Here is a 20441-nt window from a genome sequence, read left to right on the forward strand (position 1 = left end):
CAACTGAGTGAATTGGAAAGCACGCAAATTAGGCTTCTAATTTAAATGTCGGCTAATGTTAATATATCGATGCCTCCAAAATATACAGTATATCGATAAAATAACATGTCAATCAATAATTGATGTATCGATATTTTATGACATACCTAGTATATATATATATATATATATATATATATATATATATATATATATATATATATATATATATATATATATATACAGGGTTGGGGAGTAACTAAATACATGTAACGGGAATATGTATTTAAAATACAAAATATAAGTAACTGTATTCCACTACAGTTACAATTTAAATCATTGGTATTTAGAATACAGTTACATTCAAAAAGTATTTTGATTACTGAAGAGATTACTTTGCATTTTATTGTCATTTGTTTCATTTGATATTTAGTCCTTTCAGATGAAAAACATTTATACATATTAATGATGCAATCCAAAGTGAATTTGAAATACTTTCTTATGATGTGTTACATTCATACGAGCAGGCAGAGAAGTTTGAAGTAAGAAGTAAGTTTGAAGTAAGTTTGGAGCACAAGAAATAGAAATAAACCTTGTGTAAATTGTCAGCTTTACGCTAAGCCAAAATGCTATTTCGATCATATTTTTTTATCAAGAAAATTCACGTTGATCATAATTTCTTTTTTTATAGTAAGACCTTTGATATTAGGGCAAAAATCATATTCTTGATAATAATTTTTTTTATTGTTTTCCTGTAAAAATATCTAAAAATCCTTAAAACAAGATCAGTTTGATTCATCCAGAGTATTTAGAATACGTTACTGATCTTGAGTAATCTAACGAAATACGCTGAATACATTTCAAAAGTAACCCTCCTAACCCTGTATATATATATATCAAATCAAATCAAATCACTTTTATTGTCACACAACCATATACACAAGTGCAATAGTGTGTGAAATTCTTGGGTGCAGTTCCGAGCAACATAGTAGTCGTGACAGTGATGAGACATATACCAATTTACAATAAACATCAGATTTACAACACAATTTAAAATCTAATATACACATAATTACACATAACACAATATACAAATAATAACATACAATGTACAGTATACAGTACACACAATATAGAATACACATTATACAATAAAAAAGTATATATAGTATATATAAAATGTACAGTAGGTTGTATTGTACTATATTGACATTCAGGCTGTCGGTTGATAGTAAGTTGCCAGTGTGTTGTTAAGCGAGAATATAATATAATCATAATATAATTTATGAAAGTCCAGTGTGAGATATAAGAGTTAGAGTAATAATGTGCAGTGCTAATGCATTTTGATCGTGGGAGATCAAGAGTTCAAAAGTCTGATTGCTTGGGGGAAGAAGCTATCATGGAGTCGGCTGGTGCGGGTCCTGATGCTGCGATACCGCCTGCCTGATGGTAGCAGTGAGAACAGCCCATGGCTCGGGTGGCTGGAGTCTCTGATGATCCTTAGAGCTTTTTTCACACACCGCCTAGTATATATGTCCTGGAGAGAGGGAAGCTCACCTCCGATGATGTGTCTGGCAGTTCGCACCTCCCTTTGCAGTGCTTTGCGGTTGTGGGCGGTGATATTGCCATACCAGGCGGAGATGCAGCCAGTCAGGATGCTCTCTACAGTGCAGGTGTAGTACCGTGTGAGGATGTGGCGGTTCATTCCAAACTTCCTCAGCCGTCTCAGGAAGAAGAGGCGCTGATGAGCCTTCTTCACAACGGCTACAGTGTGGATGGACCATGTGAGTTCCTCAGTGATGTGGACACCCAGGAACTTGAAGCTGCTGACTCTCTCCACCGGTGCTCCATTGATGGTGATGGGACTATGTTCTCCATCTCTTCTCCTGAAGTCCACCACAAGCTCCTTTGTCTTACTGATGTTGAGGGAGAGGTTGTGCTCCTGACACCAGTGTGTCAGAGTGTGGACCTCCTCTCTGTAGGCTGTTTCATTATTGTCAGTGATCAGACCTTCCACCGTCGTATCATCAGCAAACTTAATGATGGCATTGGAGCTGTGTATTGCTACACAGTCATGTGTGTACAGGGAATACAGGAGTGGGCTGAGAACACAGCCCTGTGGGGCTCTAGTGTTGAGGGTCAGTGATGAGGAGATGTTGCTGCCCATTCTAACCACGTGGCCTCTGCTTGACAGGAAGTCCAGGATCCAGCTGCACAGCGAGCTGTTTAAGCCCAGAGCCCGGAGTTTCTCATCAAGCTTGGAGGGCACTATGGTGTTGAATGCTGAGCTGTAGTCTACAAACAACATTCTCACATTAGTGTTCCTTTTTTCCAGGTGGGAGAGAGCAGTGTGTATTGTAGATGCAATGGCATCATCAGTGGAGCGGTTGTTGCGGTAAGCAAACTGCAATTGGTCTAGTGATGGAGGCAGCACAGAGCAGATGTAATCTCTGATTAGTCTCTCAAAGCATTTGCTGATGATGGGGGTCAGAGCAACAGGACGCCAGTCATTTAAGCAAGTGATTTTGGATTGCTTTGGAACAGGCACAGTGTGTTTTAAAGCTTGTGGGGACTACAGACAAAGAGAGGGAAAGGTTGAAAATGTCTGCAAAAACACCAGCCAGTTGGTTCACACATGCTCTGATGACTTGGCCCGGAATGCCGTCTGGATATTCGGATATTCAGCCGTCGGAAGGATCAGGTTACATTCGCTACAGAGACAGAGAGTGAACTAACCTCTGTAGCTTCGGCTGCGAGAGCTCTCTCCGCGAGGGTGGTGTTATTTCCCTCAAACGAGCATAAAAAGTATTTAGTTCATCCGGGAGAGAGGCAGCGGTGTTCACGGCAGAGTTTTTATTCCCTTTAAGGTCCGTGATGATATTAATTCCCTGCCACATGCTTCTAGAGTTGGTGGTGTTGAACTGTCCTTCAATCTTGTTCCTGTACTGACGTTTTGCTGTTCTGTCTGTTTTGGGCATAACTGGCTTGTTTATGCTCCTCTGCATTCCCGGAATTAAAAGCGGAGGTCCGCGCATCAAGTGCCACGCGAACATCGCTATTAATCCAAGGTTTCTGGTTCGGGTAGATCCGCATTGTTCTGGTTGGAATGATGTCCTCTATGCACTTTCTGATGAAACACGTTACGCTATCAGCGTAAAGCTCAATGTCGTCATCAGAGGTGGACCGGAACATCTCCCAGTCCGCGTGATCAAAACAGTCTTGTAGCGTAGAGTCTGATTGGTCTGACCAGCACTGGATCGTTCTGAGGGTGGGTGCTTCCTGTTTCAGTTTCTGCCTGTAAGCGGGCAGAAGCAGAATGGAAGAGTGGTCCGACTTTCCAAATGGTGGGCGGGGGAGGGATTTGTAGCCGTCCCGGAAGGGAGAGTAGCAGTGGTCCAAGACCCGGTCCCCTCGTGTGTCAAACATTTTGAGAAGCCTTCCACAATCTTCTCAAAATAAGTTGCTGAAATTTTGGCCCATTACTCCAGACAGAGCTGGTGTAACTGAGTCAGGTTTGTGGGCCTTCTTGCTCGCACATGCTTTTTCATTTCTGCCCACAACATGATGCTGCCACCCCCATTATTCACAGTTGGGATGGTGTTCTTTGGCTTGCAAGCCAAATCCCTTTTTCCTCCAGACATAATGATAGTCATTATGGCCAAACAGTTCAATTTTTGTTTCATCAGACCAGAGGACATTTCTCCAAAAAGTAAGATCTTTGTCCCCACGTGCACTTGCAAACTGTAGTCTGGCTTTTTTATGGCACTTTTGGAGCAGTGGCTTCTTCGTTGCTGAGCAGCCTTTACTCGTTTTACTGTGGATATAGATACTTGTCTACCTGTTTCCTCCAGTATCTTCACAAGGCCCTTTGCTGTTGTTCTGGGATTGATTTGCACTTTTCTCACCAAACTACGTTTATTTGTAGGAGACAGAATGCATCTCCTTCCTGAGCGGTATGATGGCTGCATGGTCCCATGGTGTTTATACTTTCATACTTTTGTTTGTACAGATGAACGTGGTACCTTTTTCTGAGGTCTTGGCTGATTTCTTTTGATTTTCCCATGATGTCTAGTAAAGAGGCACTGAGTTTGAAGGTAGGCCTTAAAATACATCCACAGATACACCTCCAGTTGACTCCAATTAGCCAATTAGCCTATCAGAACCTAATTGGCTAATTGCCTAAAGGCTTGACATAATTTCCTGGAATTTTCCAAGCTGCATAAACTTAGCAGCAATGTAAACTTCTGACCCTTTGAAATAGTGATATAGTCAATTAAAAGTGAAGCAATCTGTCTGTAAACAATTGTTAGAAAACTTGTGTCATGCACAAAGTAGATGTCTTAAATGACTTGCCAAAACTATAGTTTGCTAATATGAAATCTGTGGAGTGGTTAACAAATTAGTTTTAATGACTTTGACCTAAGTGTATGTAAACTTCTGACTTCAACTGTATACATATATAAACTGATCAGCCACAACATTAAAACCACCTGCCTAATATTGTGTTGAACCTAATAATGTTTTGCTGAACACAATCAAAGATTTTTAGAAGAATATCTCAGCTCTGTAGATCCATACAATGTAAGTGAATGGTGGCTAGAACTTTGAAGGTCAAAAAAACACATAAAGGCAGCATAAAATCCATATGACTCCAGTTGTTTTAGGATCACTTCAGAAGCTATATGATTGATAAGTCCTTTTTTACAATAGATTCTCCTCAATGCCCAGTAGTGGGCAATATACACGAAGAATGTGAATCGCCAGAAACAAAATAAGAAGAATGTGGAAGTGAAAGTGAAAGTAGAGGTTTATAGTTAAAAGGGACTTAAAATGTATCTGTTTTTCACCCACACCTATCATAGCGCTTCTGAAAATATGATTTAACAACTGGAGTCATATATATTACTTTTATGCTGCCTTTATGTGCTTTTTGGAGCTTAAAAGTTTTGGTCACTATTTACTTGCATTGTAAGAACCTACAGAGCTGAGATATTCTTAGAAAAACCTTTGTTTGTGTTCAGCAGAAGAAAGAAAGTCAAACACATCTGGGATGGCATGAAGGTGAGTAAATGATGAGAGAATTTTCATTTTTGGGTGAACTATCACTTTAAGGCCACGTCCACACTAATCTGTTTCCGTTTTAAAATTCATGTCATCACTTTCCAAAGTATGTGGTAATGGAGAGCATTATTGAAACAAAGGCGCTTTGGTGGAGGAAAATGCAGTTCTAGTGTGAAATAGATGAGAGGCAAAAACGTAGCAAAATCAATGTGTTTTCAAACGAAAACGTATTTGTGTGGACGTGACCTAAAACAATACAATTTGCTAAATGACAAAAAAAGTGTTTTTGCCATTAATTTAATTAATTTTATATTTTGACTAAATTAAGCATATTTAGATAAATGTAATTTAAACCTTTTATTAAAATCCTAGTATTGCCAGAATAATGTTTTTTGTGGCAGCTGGTAACACCTTGAGCAATCCGGGAGCCCCAGTTCTCATAAAAGGGCCCCTTTCCCCAAAGAGTCTGTGTGCTCCCAAGAACTGGCAGGAAGTGAGGCATGTAATCTTTGCTGTTATCTGCTCAATTTTGTGAGTGGACATGCTGAACATTTCCAAGCAGGGTCTGTGACAGCAGTGATTAAGAGCATCTGTGTGTATGAGCTGTGCCAGCTTGGATTACGGGTTGTCAGTACCATGGCACCCGAGTTTCTTCATTTACCAGAGGTCAAGATCCATCAGTACATGGCCATCTTGTTTGTGTTTGGTCTTGCTGTGTCACTGTGATATGTGTTTGTTTGTTTATTTTCTTCTTTGTTGTTGTTGTTTCGTGATGTATCACAACATTTTCTGCAAATTTAGATCAAATTAGCCAGTTGTTATTACAAGCAAAAAATTCTTAAAATGCATCATAAGATAAACTGTGCTTGTTTTTGATTTAAAAAAAAATAAAAAATTCAGTATTGTATGATAAAACTAAAACGCTCACCCAGTCCTGTATTGTATTTTGATGTGTCATTTTGTGTGTCTTCTTGTTTCAGTTTTCTCCTGGTGTTAAGCTGTCTGGTGCTTTCTGTTTTCTCAACCATTCCAGATCACCACACAGTCGCCAACGAGGGGCTCTTCCTTCTGGTAAGGGGCTGGAATAAGTCTGTTTACATGAAGGCCAAAACGCTGTCAACAACAAAAATTCATCTTTTTCAAAAAATACAAAAATGCAAACTATACATTTAACAAGCTGGAATTTGTCATGAGTTGTCCATGTGTGTCATTTATTGTCATATAAACACAGAATGATCAAAAGACACACCAAGTTGTTTCTTATTTGTTCTTAATTAACGAGCGAGTCAGAATTATGTTTTAAGCTGGGACTCTTCTTGCAACTAGGTGACAACATTGCTGTGTCCAAAACCTATAGAGCTGCCTTGCTGCCTAGTCAGTCCGTGTCACAGGTTCTTTGAAAGAAGGCACCTCCTAAGGAAACTGGTTTCAGACAGGTTTACAAGGCATCATAATGTCATTTCTAATGATACGAAACAAATTTAAGTTAGCTCTAGCAATAACCACGCAAATATTTAACGACTTCAATGATTATTTCTTGGTAGAAATAAGAATCTAAAGTTAAATAAAATTACAAAATAAAAATGTATAAATAAATTGACTCCTTTTAACTGCACTTTCAGTTGCCATTTTTATGTTTTCCACCAATCGTCAAACTGCAAACACAGTATTGTGGGATATCAGAGGCACTGATGGAAACATCTATGCTTCCGACTACATGAAGGCATCTTAGTTGTCACGATGTGACGCAAACATTGGATTTGGACTTGCCTTATTATTGCCTTCCAGCCTCTGTGTACTGCCTGAAAAGGCAATCTGACACAATATAACTATCTGTCCCTTCCTATTATATTGCATTTAAATTAATCCACTCTCTTACCTGCAGAGGAAATTGTTTCACTTCCTTCCTGTGTTTTGAATCCAAAAATGTAGTACAAAGTAAAGAAAAGTGAAAGTTGGCAGCCACAGACTGGCTGATGCAGATGGCTCTATATTCCTAAGTACCATCACTAAGCAGCATCCACATTACATTGTTTTTGCATTCTCTAAATACATGCATAATAGCATTCTATCTGAATAATTAATCGCAAAATGCTTTCTCTCTGGCTGTCGGTCTGTCCAATAGCAGTGTCTGTAACTTTGTATGTCAGTTTTTGGAGGTGTGTCTTCAAAAACAGGTGAATTGGGTACATTTTTCTGTTTGCCAGCATTATGGATTAAATCTGCTGTGTATGCAAGCTCATTTTGTGTCCATTGTGTTACCAAGAGGTTTATCTTATTATTAGTCTAGCTGGCATTGATCTAAAATCCTTTGTAAGCACAAACGTGTACTTGTGCACAGGGTTGTTTCTGAGCATATGGGGGCCCTAAGCAAATTCCTACTTGGAGGTCCAACACCCCCAGGCCCACCCAAGAATGACACCACAATACAGTCTTTAACAAATTGTAATATATTAACAAAAAATTGGAATATATTTTTTTACAGAAAATGCAGAAAATGTAACAATAAATTAAACAAAATTTAACAATAAATTAAAAAAAGTAACAATAAATTACCAATAAATATATATACTAATTAGCAATAAGTTACTATAAATAACAACAAATTACTGTATACAAAACTTTTGAATAAAAATAAATAAATTTATATTCTTGCTTTGCGGGGCCCTCTGGTGGCTCGGTCGCTTATACCGCTTATAGCTAGAAACGGCCCTGCTTGTGCAGTAAATTAAAATATAGCATAAAACAGTGGTTCTCAACTGGTGGGTTGCAACTCAGAAATGGGCCGCAGTTCTGTTCTGATAGGTCGCATCAAGGAAAAAACTATCCGAAATGTAAATAATAAAATGCAACTAATCTAATAATCATGCATATTTAAGACAGAAAAATAAATAGGCTTATCAACATTTAAAAGGGAGAAGATGCTTCCCATATCTTTTTGTTGTTGACGTCAAAGGTTGTGTGTCCAAATAAACTGATTGACATCAACAAAAATATGCAAGGTCACAGAAAATATGATTCATACTACTTTAAATATAGCTTCACTTGCAGCGTGAATAAACATGGTTTGTGCCGACCAGTATGTATTTGTGCTCTATTTAATGGCTACCGAGAGTAAATTTAAAAGTCATTTAAATCCCAAAACTGTCAATTTTCCTATTCAGCTATATGTCATGTTAAAAAAAAAAAAAATTCTATTGTTGGGCCTATGTGGTTTGTTGTAATATTACTACATTTCTATGTTTGACTTTAAGGACATTTTTTATTCCACTGGAGCAAAGTTTTATAATGATTCCATGTATTGAATGGATATTGAAGACTTTTTGCCAATTTGTGTTTCTGCTTGCCATCCATAATATCTTGAGGGATCACAAATGTTGCAACTTAACAACTTTATTTAGAATGATAAAGTACTCTCTGTGTTCTGTGTATGGCTTGATTATTTAAAATCAATTTATAACTGCAGTAGAACACATTCTGAAAATTATTAGGCCTTATTTTCATTACCATTTTAGCAACATCTCAGGTCACTGCTCATCTGATTGGCACACAGTAAGCATTCCTGTACGGTCTCATGTCTCCCTGTGGCTGCGTCAAGTTTGCATTTTGTTTTCCCCTGGGATTTTTGCTCTGGGAAATGGCAGTGTAAGCACACAGCAGGATTCAGGTGTTGTCGAGTATGCAAGAAGTAGCCGACTCCATCCAATAATCGTAACTACAGTTCTATAATCACCCATTCTGTATGAAGTGCTTTTGCTCTCTCACTGCCTTTCTCTCCCCATCGCACTCTCACTTTCTCCTCTCATTCTTTTCCACTCACCATTTAATGGTCTCCTTCAGGAAAGGACTGTGTTGTCTGTCTATCATGCAAGCTCTGGTATTGACTGCACACTCAGTCTTTAATGTGTTTGGTCATTGAGATTATGGGTACCACTAAGGGGGTGTAATCAATACAGGCATTTAGAGCAAGCCTCTGTAAATCCAAACAGTCTGTGACATATTCAGCAGGAAGACCGGCAGTCATACACATATAATTCTGTGTAAATGGTAAAAAAGATAACAGATTAGTATATTCATCACCAATTGCTCAAAGAATAAACAGCAAAAAAAGGGGGAAAATTATAATAAATAGTAGGTAGTAAAATACAATAAATTTACTAGATAAATATTGTAATCGTAACTGCCAGGTAATATACACTGCAAAAATTACTGTTATAAAATAAAATAAAAATATTTATGAAGTTAGTGAGGTTTACTGTGAAAAGAAATTGTGAAAAACTTTCAAGATACTTTTCTTTTAATATTTCTTAGTCCAGTTTAGCTTCTTATAAATTTGTTTTGTTTTAACTGTGATGTTTACATTTTTAAACCAGAAATTAACACAAAAAGTTACTATTCTGCAATTTTTAATTTATTTATTTTTGACAGAAACATTTCTAATAAAGCTTCAAACTTTCTCTAGACAGTCCATTGTATATTGACAGTGTCCTACGCACCTGCCTGTGGCCACTCAGGTGGGCGAGGGGTGTTTATTTGTTTGTTTACTCAAAAACAAGACAAATATACAGCACAGATTAAGAATGTGATTTTTGCAGGGGGTTTTTCATACCCCTAGAATATTAGTTTTCACCCTGTATTTTCTATTTTGTTTATATATTAATATTTTATATATATTAACTGCCATATTCCAGTCACAAGGCAGGAAATATTGCAGTTATGCATATTTTAAAGAAAGATTTTATCTTCTTTTGTAAAATATATATATATATATATATATATATATATATATATATATATATATATATTTCAACCATTCCTGGCATTTGTAACAACTAAATTTGACACTGATTTTATGCTGCTGTTTGACTTGCAGGAGTTTGTGATGATTGTGGTTTTTGGGCTGGAGTATTTTGTGAGGATCTGGGCCGCTGGATGTTGCTGCAGGTACAGAGGATGGCAGGGTCGATTACGCTTCGCCAGGAAGCCCTTCTGTGTTATAGGTAAACATCTTAAGTCTTAGTTTAACCCTAAAATGCATCACGTTCCCCCTTTAGAATGCATATGTGAAACGATTAGATTCTTTATAATATATCTACTTGTTTTGTCAATTTTAATGATAATTGAGATGGTCCAGGGGGATTCACTGTAATAAATGTACTGTAAATCACTACAGATAAAAGCATGTTCTAAATGACAGCTTGCTATTATATATGTAATTTCAAAATGGAAAAATGTGGGAAAATATTAAAATATGGGTCAGGGTTTTAATACAAATTTAATATAAGAAAAACAACCTAAATGTAAAAACAATTAGTTTATGTGATTGAAGACACCTGAATTGAGGAATTCCTGGTTGTTAGATGAAAAGACCATTTCATATGAAAAATATAGCAAAATAATTGGACGCCCGTGTATGCATGGGTAATCTGACACACGTATACATGTTAGGGTTAACTGCAGTGAATTCCGATTATGTACACAAAGTGAATTAAATGCATTTGTAAGAAATCATTTTCTCTCTTTGTTCTCTTGGTATGTAGACTTCATTGTCTTTGTGGCGTCGCTAGCAGTGATAGCAGCGGGCACACAGGGAAACATCTTTGCCACATCAGCTCTTCGCAGCATGCGTTTTCTGCAGATCTTGCGTATGGTGCGCATGGATCGTAGAGGAGGCACCTGGAAGTTACTGGGTTCCGTAGTGTATGCTCACAGCAAGGTGACAGCACTCTCACCAACCCCAAGAGGAATTGTTTGGGACGAAAATAATTTTGTTTCAATATTATGCTGAACTATTTATTTAAAAACCAAGATGTTATCTGAAAACCAAGAGATGAAACTATGAAATACACACATGAAGTAATGTTTTTGTGTATATCCACACCTCAAACTTAAATGAAATGCCATTCGCAACCAATTTTACTTTCAAAATCGGAGGCATTCGCAAAGAGAAAATGTACTGTGGAGCAGGAATTGAATGCATTCATCTGGAATTGATTGGATTGTGAAAAGTGGGCATTATACTGTATATATGTAAATGTGGCCATGTGGTTGGAGGAGGGGTTGAAAAGAAAAAATGTTCAACTTTTTTTATTTTGAATAATGTGCACCAATTAATTGTGCATGATTAGACCAGTAACATGCATTAAAGTAACTCAAAATTAAAAGGGTCAATTTTGATTACAATGACTGTGCCACTAGTGTTACCAAATAGAATTGGAAATATACTGCTTGTTTTCAAACAGGTTTCCTGCACACTCCCCCTTCTGCCATTGGTAAGGCAAACAGATAATCCTGCCCCAAACTCACTCCATTGGTTGAGCCAATGTTGTAGGTGGGAATGCTCAAACAAAAAAAACAGAGCAATGTTTTGATAGTGCCATAGTGTTTACACTTTGGGAAAATCAACTTAGGAATGGCTTAATTATAGTTGTCTTTGCATATTAATCAGGCATATGAGAAAGTATTTTAACATAAAAACATTACACACTTCCCCTTTAGGGTATATAGGCCTATACACATATCTGCTTTGTTATTTACTTTAGTTCTCAAATAAGGCTTTTAAATTATGTAGTTACAAGTCTTTGCCACAATCTTCTCAAATACCTTCTTCTGTCTCTCTCTCATTCCTTCTCTGTCTCTTTTCCACTTTTCTATATCTCTCTGTGTGTTTCAGGAGCTTATCACAGCCTGGTACATCGGCTTCCTGGTGCTGATCTTTGCCTCATTCTTGGTCTATTTGGCTGAGAAGGACAATAATCAGGATTTTAACACTTATGCTGACTCCCTCTGGTGGGGAACAGTGAGTACTGCCCTACACTGAACCAATGACTTTATCACTTCTATCTAGATGTTTGTATGGGCTTAAAATTAAGCACGAATCGGACCCCTATCCAGAGACCATGTGACCCTACCCGACCCGACAAGTAGTGTCAGATTTTAGGCCCGAACCAGAACTGACCCGGACAGCTGGATTTTATGCCCGAACCGGACCCAAGCCAGAAAATTATGTAAGCATCATAGGCAACATCCGTAACAGGATAGTAACAGTAACTTACACAGTTTTTACAAGGCACGCCGCCCATTAGGGTTGCCACCCATCCCGTAAAATATGCGATCGTCCTGTATTTAAAGATGAAATCATGTGTCCTGTTTTGAAAGAATACAGGATGTGATTTGTCTCGTATTTAAGCTGGTCCGATCGCGTTACCGCAAAATCGTTCAAGATTGACCCATTTCAAAGGGACCATCTGAAAAATCTACACATTGTGCTAAAAATGTGCTAATACTGTGGAGTGTGTGGTAAGGGACCATCTGAAACCGTCAGTCCCCCGTCAACAACTCTAGAGAGTGTGTCCAGTATTTTAAAACTTCAAAAGTGGCAAACCACCCATTGGCTTACTGTTTATCAAGTGCCGAAACTTTGCTTGGTCCAGAACAATCTGGAATCATGTATAACAGTATAACAGTCACACAATGTCCACTTTGCAGCCTGTACTTCTTCAGAACGTCGAATCTATGTGACAAAGCAAGTGTCTCAAAATGCATGTTTTACACGTGAAGTTTTGTTTTTACTTTATACCGGATGTGGTGCAACTACCAAAGGCGTCTGTCCAGCACGTGTTTACATAGGAGAACAATGAAAAACAGCGTAGACGCACAAACACACGTTCGGTGTAAACATCTTCCATTCGTGTATCTGTGAGTGAGAGCGCATGCGCGAAACAAGTTAGGTAGGCCTGTTTATTTTCCCCATTAATTAATAAACAGAACCCAACCCAAACCCAAAATCATACTTGAAAAACTGATCTGAACCTGGTCAGAAACCCGGTGGTTTCTCGAGTTCCGTCAGTTGCGGGAATTTATGTTTCAGCTACTTTGTTTGATTTCAGATGCTACTTAGATTAGAATTCAGCCTTTTAAAGACACATTTTTAAATAATATCCTGGGTCTGTTGAGTTAGAAACAGTAGGAGCATCTTGTTATTCTTATCTCCAATGTATCTTACCCAGATAACCCTCACTACGATCGGCTACGGTGACAAGACTCCACACACCTGGCAAGGTCGGCTTTTAGCAGCTTGCTTTGCCCTGCTGGGAGTGTCCTTCTTTGCCCTGCCTGCTGTAAGTGCTACAGATTATTTTAAAAGAATAGTTCACCCCAAAATTTAAATTCTGTCATGTTGTTTTAAACCTCTATGTTATTATTTTGTCCCCCATGGATCACAAAAGGAGAATTTTAAACAATCTTAACACAGCTTTTTACCATACAACAGTTCATAGTGACATGGGATAATTCACCCGAAATTTTTCTAATTATTTATTCACCCTCATGTTGTTTCAAACCCAAATCACTTTCTTTTTTCTATGGAACACCAAAAGAGATGTTAGGCACAATGTTAGCGTCAGACACCATTAACTTTCATTTGATCTTTTTTCCATACGAGAGTGAAAGGTTAATAAGGCTGTCAGTCCCTAACATTCTTCCTAACATCTCCTTTTGTGGCCCATGAACAAGACAAATTCATATGGGTTTGGAACAGCATGAGGTTGAGTAATTAATGACAGAATTTTGTCTATTGACATTCTCTTTCCACCAATTCTAAATCATCTAATGGCCCTCTGTCCTCTCCTATCAGGGCATTCTGGGTTCAGGTTTTGCTCTGAAAGTTCAGGAGCAGCACAGACAGAAACACTTTGAGAAGAGGAGAACTCCTGCTGCCAACCTCATACAGGTAATAGCTCTGTCAGAAGCACACCTGCTGCAAATGTTACCACCTTGACTTCTATTTACATGTCCAAATATGTGTATGTTGTGTGTTTATGTTTGTGTGTGTGTCTTGTTTCATGCTGTATCATGTCCCTAGGCTGCATGGCGTCTCTACTCTACAGATGCACAGCACTCATATCTCACAGCTACCTGGTATTTCTATGACAGTATGCTGCCGTCCTTCAGGTAAGTGTGACCTGCAATGGATCTTTGTCTGTGCCATGCAAGTTGAACTGGCCTTGTGTGTAACTGATATGAATGATGGTTGGTTTTGCTCTTTAAGGTCATAACTTCATATGTAAGGGCTTCAGAATATCTTAAATACTTAAGATACACAGATCTATAAGTTTCTGCAAATAAAATAGTTTACTTGTGGTAAATGATAAACACACATTAATACGTTTCAGTCACTGAATCCTTCTCACACATAAACATGTTCTTACGAAATCCCTTTCTCTGTAATTAAAAATGGTACTTTGACCCAGAAATCATGATTTAATTGACAGTTCTGCTGTTGATTTTATTATTATTTTTATTTTATTTGTTTTGCTTTGCTTTATTCATCTGACATGCATGTATTGAAAGGAAAGATTTTAATTACATGAGTTACATATAATTTCATTTTAATAACATTTGATATGGGTTGAAAGATGGGGAGAAATAGAAATGGAATCGTTTTGTGCCAGTTACAGTATGTACACATCTTATGTATTTGTTCTAAATCAGATTGCAGTAAATCATATTGCTATCACCATACAAATTATTTTCAAGACTTAAAGTATACAGTAACACTTAAGCCACACTTAAAAATGTATGAATGTCATTGCATTTGATAATATAATTTCAAACCAAATACTGTATTCCATTTATTTTAAATACTAAAAGCAAAACATTTCACAAAAAGAAGTTTGGTGGGTTTTAAATGTTAAAATAACAGTGTGACGAGGAGGAGGACAGGGCCAGGCCATGACTACGCACGCCCGCCCCCGCTGATTCGGTCTAATCAGCCGAGGAGAGGGATAAGTGCAGCGGGATGCGGCAGTTCGAGAGATAGAGCCACATGCAGCTGCCATGTGTGTGTTTGTGTTGTATGTCTTTTTGTTTCATTAAATATTATTTTGACCGTTCAGCCGGTTCCCGCCTCCTCCTTGCCCATTGTAACCTTGTTACAAATAGATATTAATTAGTTAATGTAAAGTACACCTGGTTACTTTGCTAGGACACTTGTGTAAAATTGAGGGGAACTGACTTCATTAATCCACTTAAAATGACCTTGGGACCAGTTTGTTAAAATTAGTCATTTTAGTTATTACAAAAATATAAATATTTTAATTTAAGTAACTGCAAAAAATACAAATAAAGTTTACATATTTTCTAGTGATATTCGTTCATTTTAAGTGTGGTGTAAGTGTCCAAATACTTTTGGGGGACACAGTATGCATCATCTTTTTTGATCTTTGTATATATTTTCTATTTTTCCCTAAGTGTTATTAATCCTCCATGGGTTCTCTCTGGGTGTTTTGAATTAATTTGACTAATTTTCATTCATTTAAAATGACAGGGAAGTGTGTATATCAGTACTACACAAATAATTGTTTAACATCTTTTAAATGTGATGTGTAGATGTTTTATCCAGTGAATTATCCCTGTCTTTTTAAAGTGTTTTGGTGCTTAATTTACCATTTTGTAGATTTGTGTTTGTTTGGCTTCTCTTTCCGTTTTTGTTTTGTTTCTTTATCATGTTTTATTATTTTTATGTTTTTGCTTGTGGGTCAGAGAACTGACATTACTGTTCAGTCACCTGCAACGGCAGCGTAGCACCAAGAAGGTTCTACACAACTCCTACCACACCTTGCTGTCGGGGCTCCGGCCGTATAGCTCCCCCTACCTGTCGGGGGACAGGTACGGCACTGTCCAGTTCAATCATTTTCCTAGCTGACACTAACTCATCCCTTCAATTTACTAGAATTACTGTAATTTCACATAGCACAAAAGCATACTGTCACTACTGAGTGTAGTAAAGTCTCAGTTCATTAGTTCAGTAAAGGAAGTTTACTGACGAGATCACCACTCGACATCCCACAACTTCAGTTAGTCCCAATATACCATTACAGTCCACAGGGAAACTGCAGTTCATGCAGTTGCAGTAGTTTGACTGCTTTGTGTTTATCTGTGTGCTTTTCTGTATTTGCTTGTGATTTCTGTCTTGTTTTGTGTGCCTTTATTAGCTGATACTAATACTGCATATCTATACTGGGTCATTGAAAGATTGGTGATATCAGATATGTGATCAAGTTATTTTATTTAATTGTTTATTCATATTAGAAACATTGAACCTTAAAGGAAAAGAAATACGCTACCAGCCAGTTTGGACATACTTGAATGAAATGTTTAGTTGTCATGATCCTCTGTCAAAAATCTTTCTTAAATGATTAAACTATTTATGCATTTTTCTACAAAACTTTTTTTTTGTTTTTCTTTTTTTTTTTACATAATAGTAAAGGAAAAGCAGCCAGCAAGGGCTCAGCTTAGCACCTGAGAACTCCTTCAATACTGTTTTAAAAGCATCCCAGGTTACCTCATGAAGTTTGTTAAAGGGATAGTTCACCCAAAAATGAAAATTCTCTCCTCATTTACTCACCTTTGTGCCATCCCAGATGTATTTGACTTTCTTTCTTCTGCAAACCACAAACAAAGATTTTTAGAAGAATATCTTAGCTCTGTAGGTCCATACAATGCAAGTGAATGGTGACCAGACCTTTCAAGCTCCAAAAATCATATAAAGGCAGCGTAAAAGTAATCCATAAGACTCTAGTGGTTAAATACATGTCTTCAGAAGCAATATGATAGGTGTGGGTGAGGAACAGATCAATATTTAAGTCCTTTTTTACTATAAAGCTCCACTTGAAAGTGAAAGTGGAGATTTATTGTAAAAAAGACTGAAATATTGATATTGATACTGTTTCTTACCCAAAGTGATTGCATGGCTTAAGAAGACTATATATTAAACCACTGGAGTCATATGGATTACTTTTATGCTGCCTTTGTGATTTCTGAAGCTTGAAAGGTCTGGTTGCCATTCACTTGCATTGTATGGACCTACAGAGCTGAAATATTCGACTAAAAATCTTTGTTTGTGTTCAGCAGAAGAAAGAAAATCATGCACATCTGGGATGACATTAAAATGAGTACATGATGAGACCATTTGCATTTTTGGGTAAACTATCCCTTCAAGAGAATGTTCAGAGTCTTAGACATCGAGTGGCTACTTTAAAGAAGCAAAAATATTTTTTTCAGATAACATTTGTGTCCAAATTTTGATGGTGGTGTAGCCTTTTATTAGTGACACTGTACTGAAAATGTGTAGTGTTTTCAATGGCCCACATAATGCCAAATTCTCTGTAATTAATCACATATCTGGTGCCGGTCTTTGATACAGTGGCCTTTGTGTGTGCATATATGTTTGTGTTAATGCATCCACACGAGTGTGCGAGCATTTGCTCTTTTGACCTTTCAGTGTGTCTCATACCACAGACATCTTCATTCTACCCTTTCATTCAACTTTTCCATTCTCCTCTTCTCCATTTCATATCTCCACCATCCATTCATGTTTGCAGGAGGACTGAAGTTCCATGCAGGTTTGTGGTAGGCTTTTGAGAAGGCTGTATTTCACCCAATGGAAAGTGTCGTTGGCCATGCTGTGTTTGCAGTTTGAGGTGCTTTTTGTTTAGAGGGACAATGATAATATTAACCCGGTCTAAGACACGATGATGATTCTTCTATGTTTATCGGCATCAAATGCATTGAAATCTAATGAATTGACCTCTAGTGACCTCCCCACATGCCAGTACCCGCATGCCACCCCTTCCCTGCCTGCCAATCAGGCTTTCTCCCTCTACTCTCGCTAAATGCCTAATTATCTGTCCTTTTATCCTTACATTTTTTGCATATGTGTCCTTTTCAACTGATCCTGGGGCAGTTTTTCCATTTCAGTGCATAAAAAGGCAAGATGTATTGAAAGGCTGGAAGTGCTGATCCTGAATCCTGAATGTGTTTGTGAGAGCTCACCAACCCTATCTCCAAAATCACTTATTTCTCCACTTTTTACTAAGTTACACTTTGTTTTGAAGTGCATGTGTTATTGCCTTAAAAAATGATAAGCTGATTAATGCATTTAGCATTTAAAGAATACAGTGGGTTTTTAGACTTCAAACAATGGGCAATTGCTTTCATTTCCTGTTTTAAAAGCTTAAAAGAAGAACACTTCAAAGGGACAAATCACCCAAAAAATGCTAATTCTGTCATCATACACTCACCCTCGTGTCATAACTTAATAACAACTTAAGTTTGAGCTGTTTCTCACTCAAAGCTACCGAATGGCTTTAGAAGACTTGGAATATAGCAAACAAGTCATATGGACCACTTTTAAGGTGCTTTTCCATCCTTTTTGAAGCTTGAAAATATTGTCTTCAATATTTCTCCTTTTCTATTCCATGGAAGAAGTCATACAGGTTTGGAATGACATGAGGGTGAATAAATGATGACATATTTTTCATTTTGGGTGAACTATCCCTTTAAGTAAAGGATCATGTTGGATTCACTTGCAAGAATGTCCACTTTAACTGTAATATGTAAAAGCTACATTTGAAATCTAAAAAGTAACCCACAAAACCTTAATAGTAAATGCACCATAAAAACAAGTGTAACACCTGTGTCCCGGCACAGTCGACTAACACTCACGACCCCTCACAAATCCCTTCCTCTGCCTTGTGTGTCTCTTCAGTCAGCTTGTATCTAAAAAGCGGGGTTTCTTCCGGATTCATGCTGGCAGTAAGCAGAGGTATCAATGTGATGTACCTGTGCACACCAGGCACGTTCTGTCGCACCCCTAATGCTTGAAACACTCTGAGCCTTACTGATCCAGTGCAGTGAGACAGACACTCATAATACTTTGTGATTATGCATTCATGTGTTTCTTGTTGTAGCAGCAGTATAAAATTTGCAGACCATTCCGTATGTATATCACAAGCTCACAGTCTAAACAATTTGACGTTTCTCATTAGTACATGAGTACAAAGTTGATTAATGATAAATATCGAGGCACTTTCCACAAAAAGGGTATATGCATTAGATGCACAAATCCCAATTTCTTGATGTGAGAACTAACAGACATGTTAGATAAACTATTATCTATCACAAAATAAACATAAAATGAAAAGTAGGTTGTTTATTTGAACACTGAAAATTGTGATTTTGGGGTATCCCACCACAGGTCTTGACCTCGACAATTAAAACCATATAAAAATGTGATTAAATAAAGACATTATTTTTGTAATTCTGTTGAATTGACATTCTGTTAATTGGAGAAGAAACTTCATTCGAATTTTCATAACCAAATATGTAAATACTGTACATAGCTAATGTTTAGCTGTGTCACACTTTTTGTGTGCTACCCATGATTTTTCTTCCGTTACAGAAAGTCGAACATCACTGAAAATTTTGACACACGCACACACTAACTTATTTTAACTGAGCATGGCAGGAAGACAAGCAAATAATATTACATTTGTGTAAATTTTTAAACAAACTGTAGTATATTGACCATATTCGTCAAGCTCAATCATTTAAAACTGTTACCAAAGTTATTGTAAGAAAATTGGTCAGTCAAATAATGTTCTCTACTTTATGAGTAAAAAGTTTATCAAATCAAAATTTGGTCACAATCTAGCTAGACCCTACTGAGTGATTTTATTTTTTTATTTTTTTTATTGCAAGCCTCATATAAAATGGGCTAAATATAAAATAAAGGAGATCATATATGTTTGTTTTAATATTGGCCTAATGGTGTGGACAATTTATGAAGGTTAAGGTTCACTCATTACCTGAAAAAAAAAATGCATCAATACTTTTTTTAGTTTAGGTCCTAATTTGTACCCTATTCATGTACTCCAATAAAAGAACCAACACTGATTTCACAGTCATAAAGTCACTCTTAGACTGAATTTAGCGCATTCCTCACAAAGCTGTGAAAGACAAAGGCTGCACTGGCTCAATAATCTCAGTAATCTCTGCTCTTTAATCTGTGAGAGCCTGATCAGAGAAGAGGAGTATACTGTAGCTCAGCTGAATGCACACGGATGAGCTCTGCATGTGTGTACAGATCAAAGATAAACCATGCGGTGTAACTGAAACCTGTTTATTGCATGTCAGTTGTATTTATCAGTTATTCTTGTGAGGTTAAATCACTAGAGTCGTATGGTACGTTAAAGCGTTTGATAGCAGAAATATCAAAACGTCTTGGCACAGAGCTGTTAAACATTTTGTAAATGAGGTATGCATGATCGTAAGTGTCCGTCTGAAATTTAGGCACAAACATATAACTTGCATGCTTAGACTGAGAGGGATCTTTATACCTATTCATAAAGAAATGTGATTAAGCATACATTAGCATGCTGTAAGTAACATGATATGGACTGAGTTATGAGATAGACACAGTTCTGCTCTTTAATTGAAAGTACAATGTGCATGACTTTTGTGAACAGAAACATTGTTTTATTTAATGAAGACTACTGTCAAAAGTCATTAAGACTGGATAAAATCTTATTTTCTGGCACATTGTAATCAAATTAATTTAA

The 20441-nt window shown here is 37.2% G+C and overlaps 1 protein-coding gene across 1 annotated transcript in view; it reads left to right on the top strand.

The window, feature by feature from the left end:
* The window catches only part of LOC127425347 (potassium voltage-gated channel subfamily KQT member 4-like), an 87256-nt gene that overhangs the window by 52476 nt on the left and 14339 nt on the right, over positions 1-20441 (top strand). The window contains exons 2-9 of the mRNA XM_051671260.1: positions 6021-6111; positions 9914-10040; positions 10581-10756; positions 11714-11839; positions 13050-13160; positions 13676-13771; positions 13904-13992; positions 15583-15708. Of these exons, the coding sequence (XP_051527220.1) occupies positions 6021-6111; positions 9914-10040; positions 10581-10756; positions 11714-11839; positions 13050-13160; positions 13676-13771; positions 13904-13992; positions 15583-15708 (942 nt within the window). The remainder of the gene's footprint in view (positions 1-6020; positions 6112-9913; positions 10041-10580; positions 10757-11713; positions 11840-13049; positions 13161-13675; positions 13772-13903; positions 13993-15582; positions 15709-20441) is intronic.

The sequence above is a fragment of the Myxocyprinus asiaticus genome, chromosome 34, assembly GCF_019703515.2.
Source record: "Myxocyprinus asiaticus isolate MX2 ecotype Aquarium Trade chromosome 34, UBuf_Myxa_2, whole genome shotgun sequence".
Lineage (NCBI taxonomy): Eukaryota > Metazoa > Chordata > Actinopteri > Cypriniformes > Catostomidae > Myxocyprinus > Myxocyprinus asiaticus.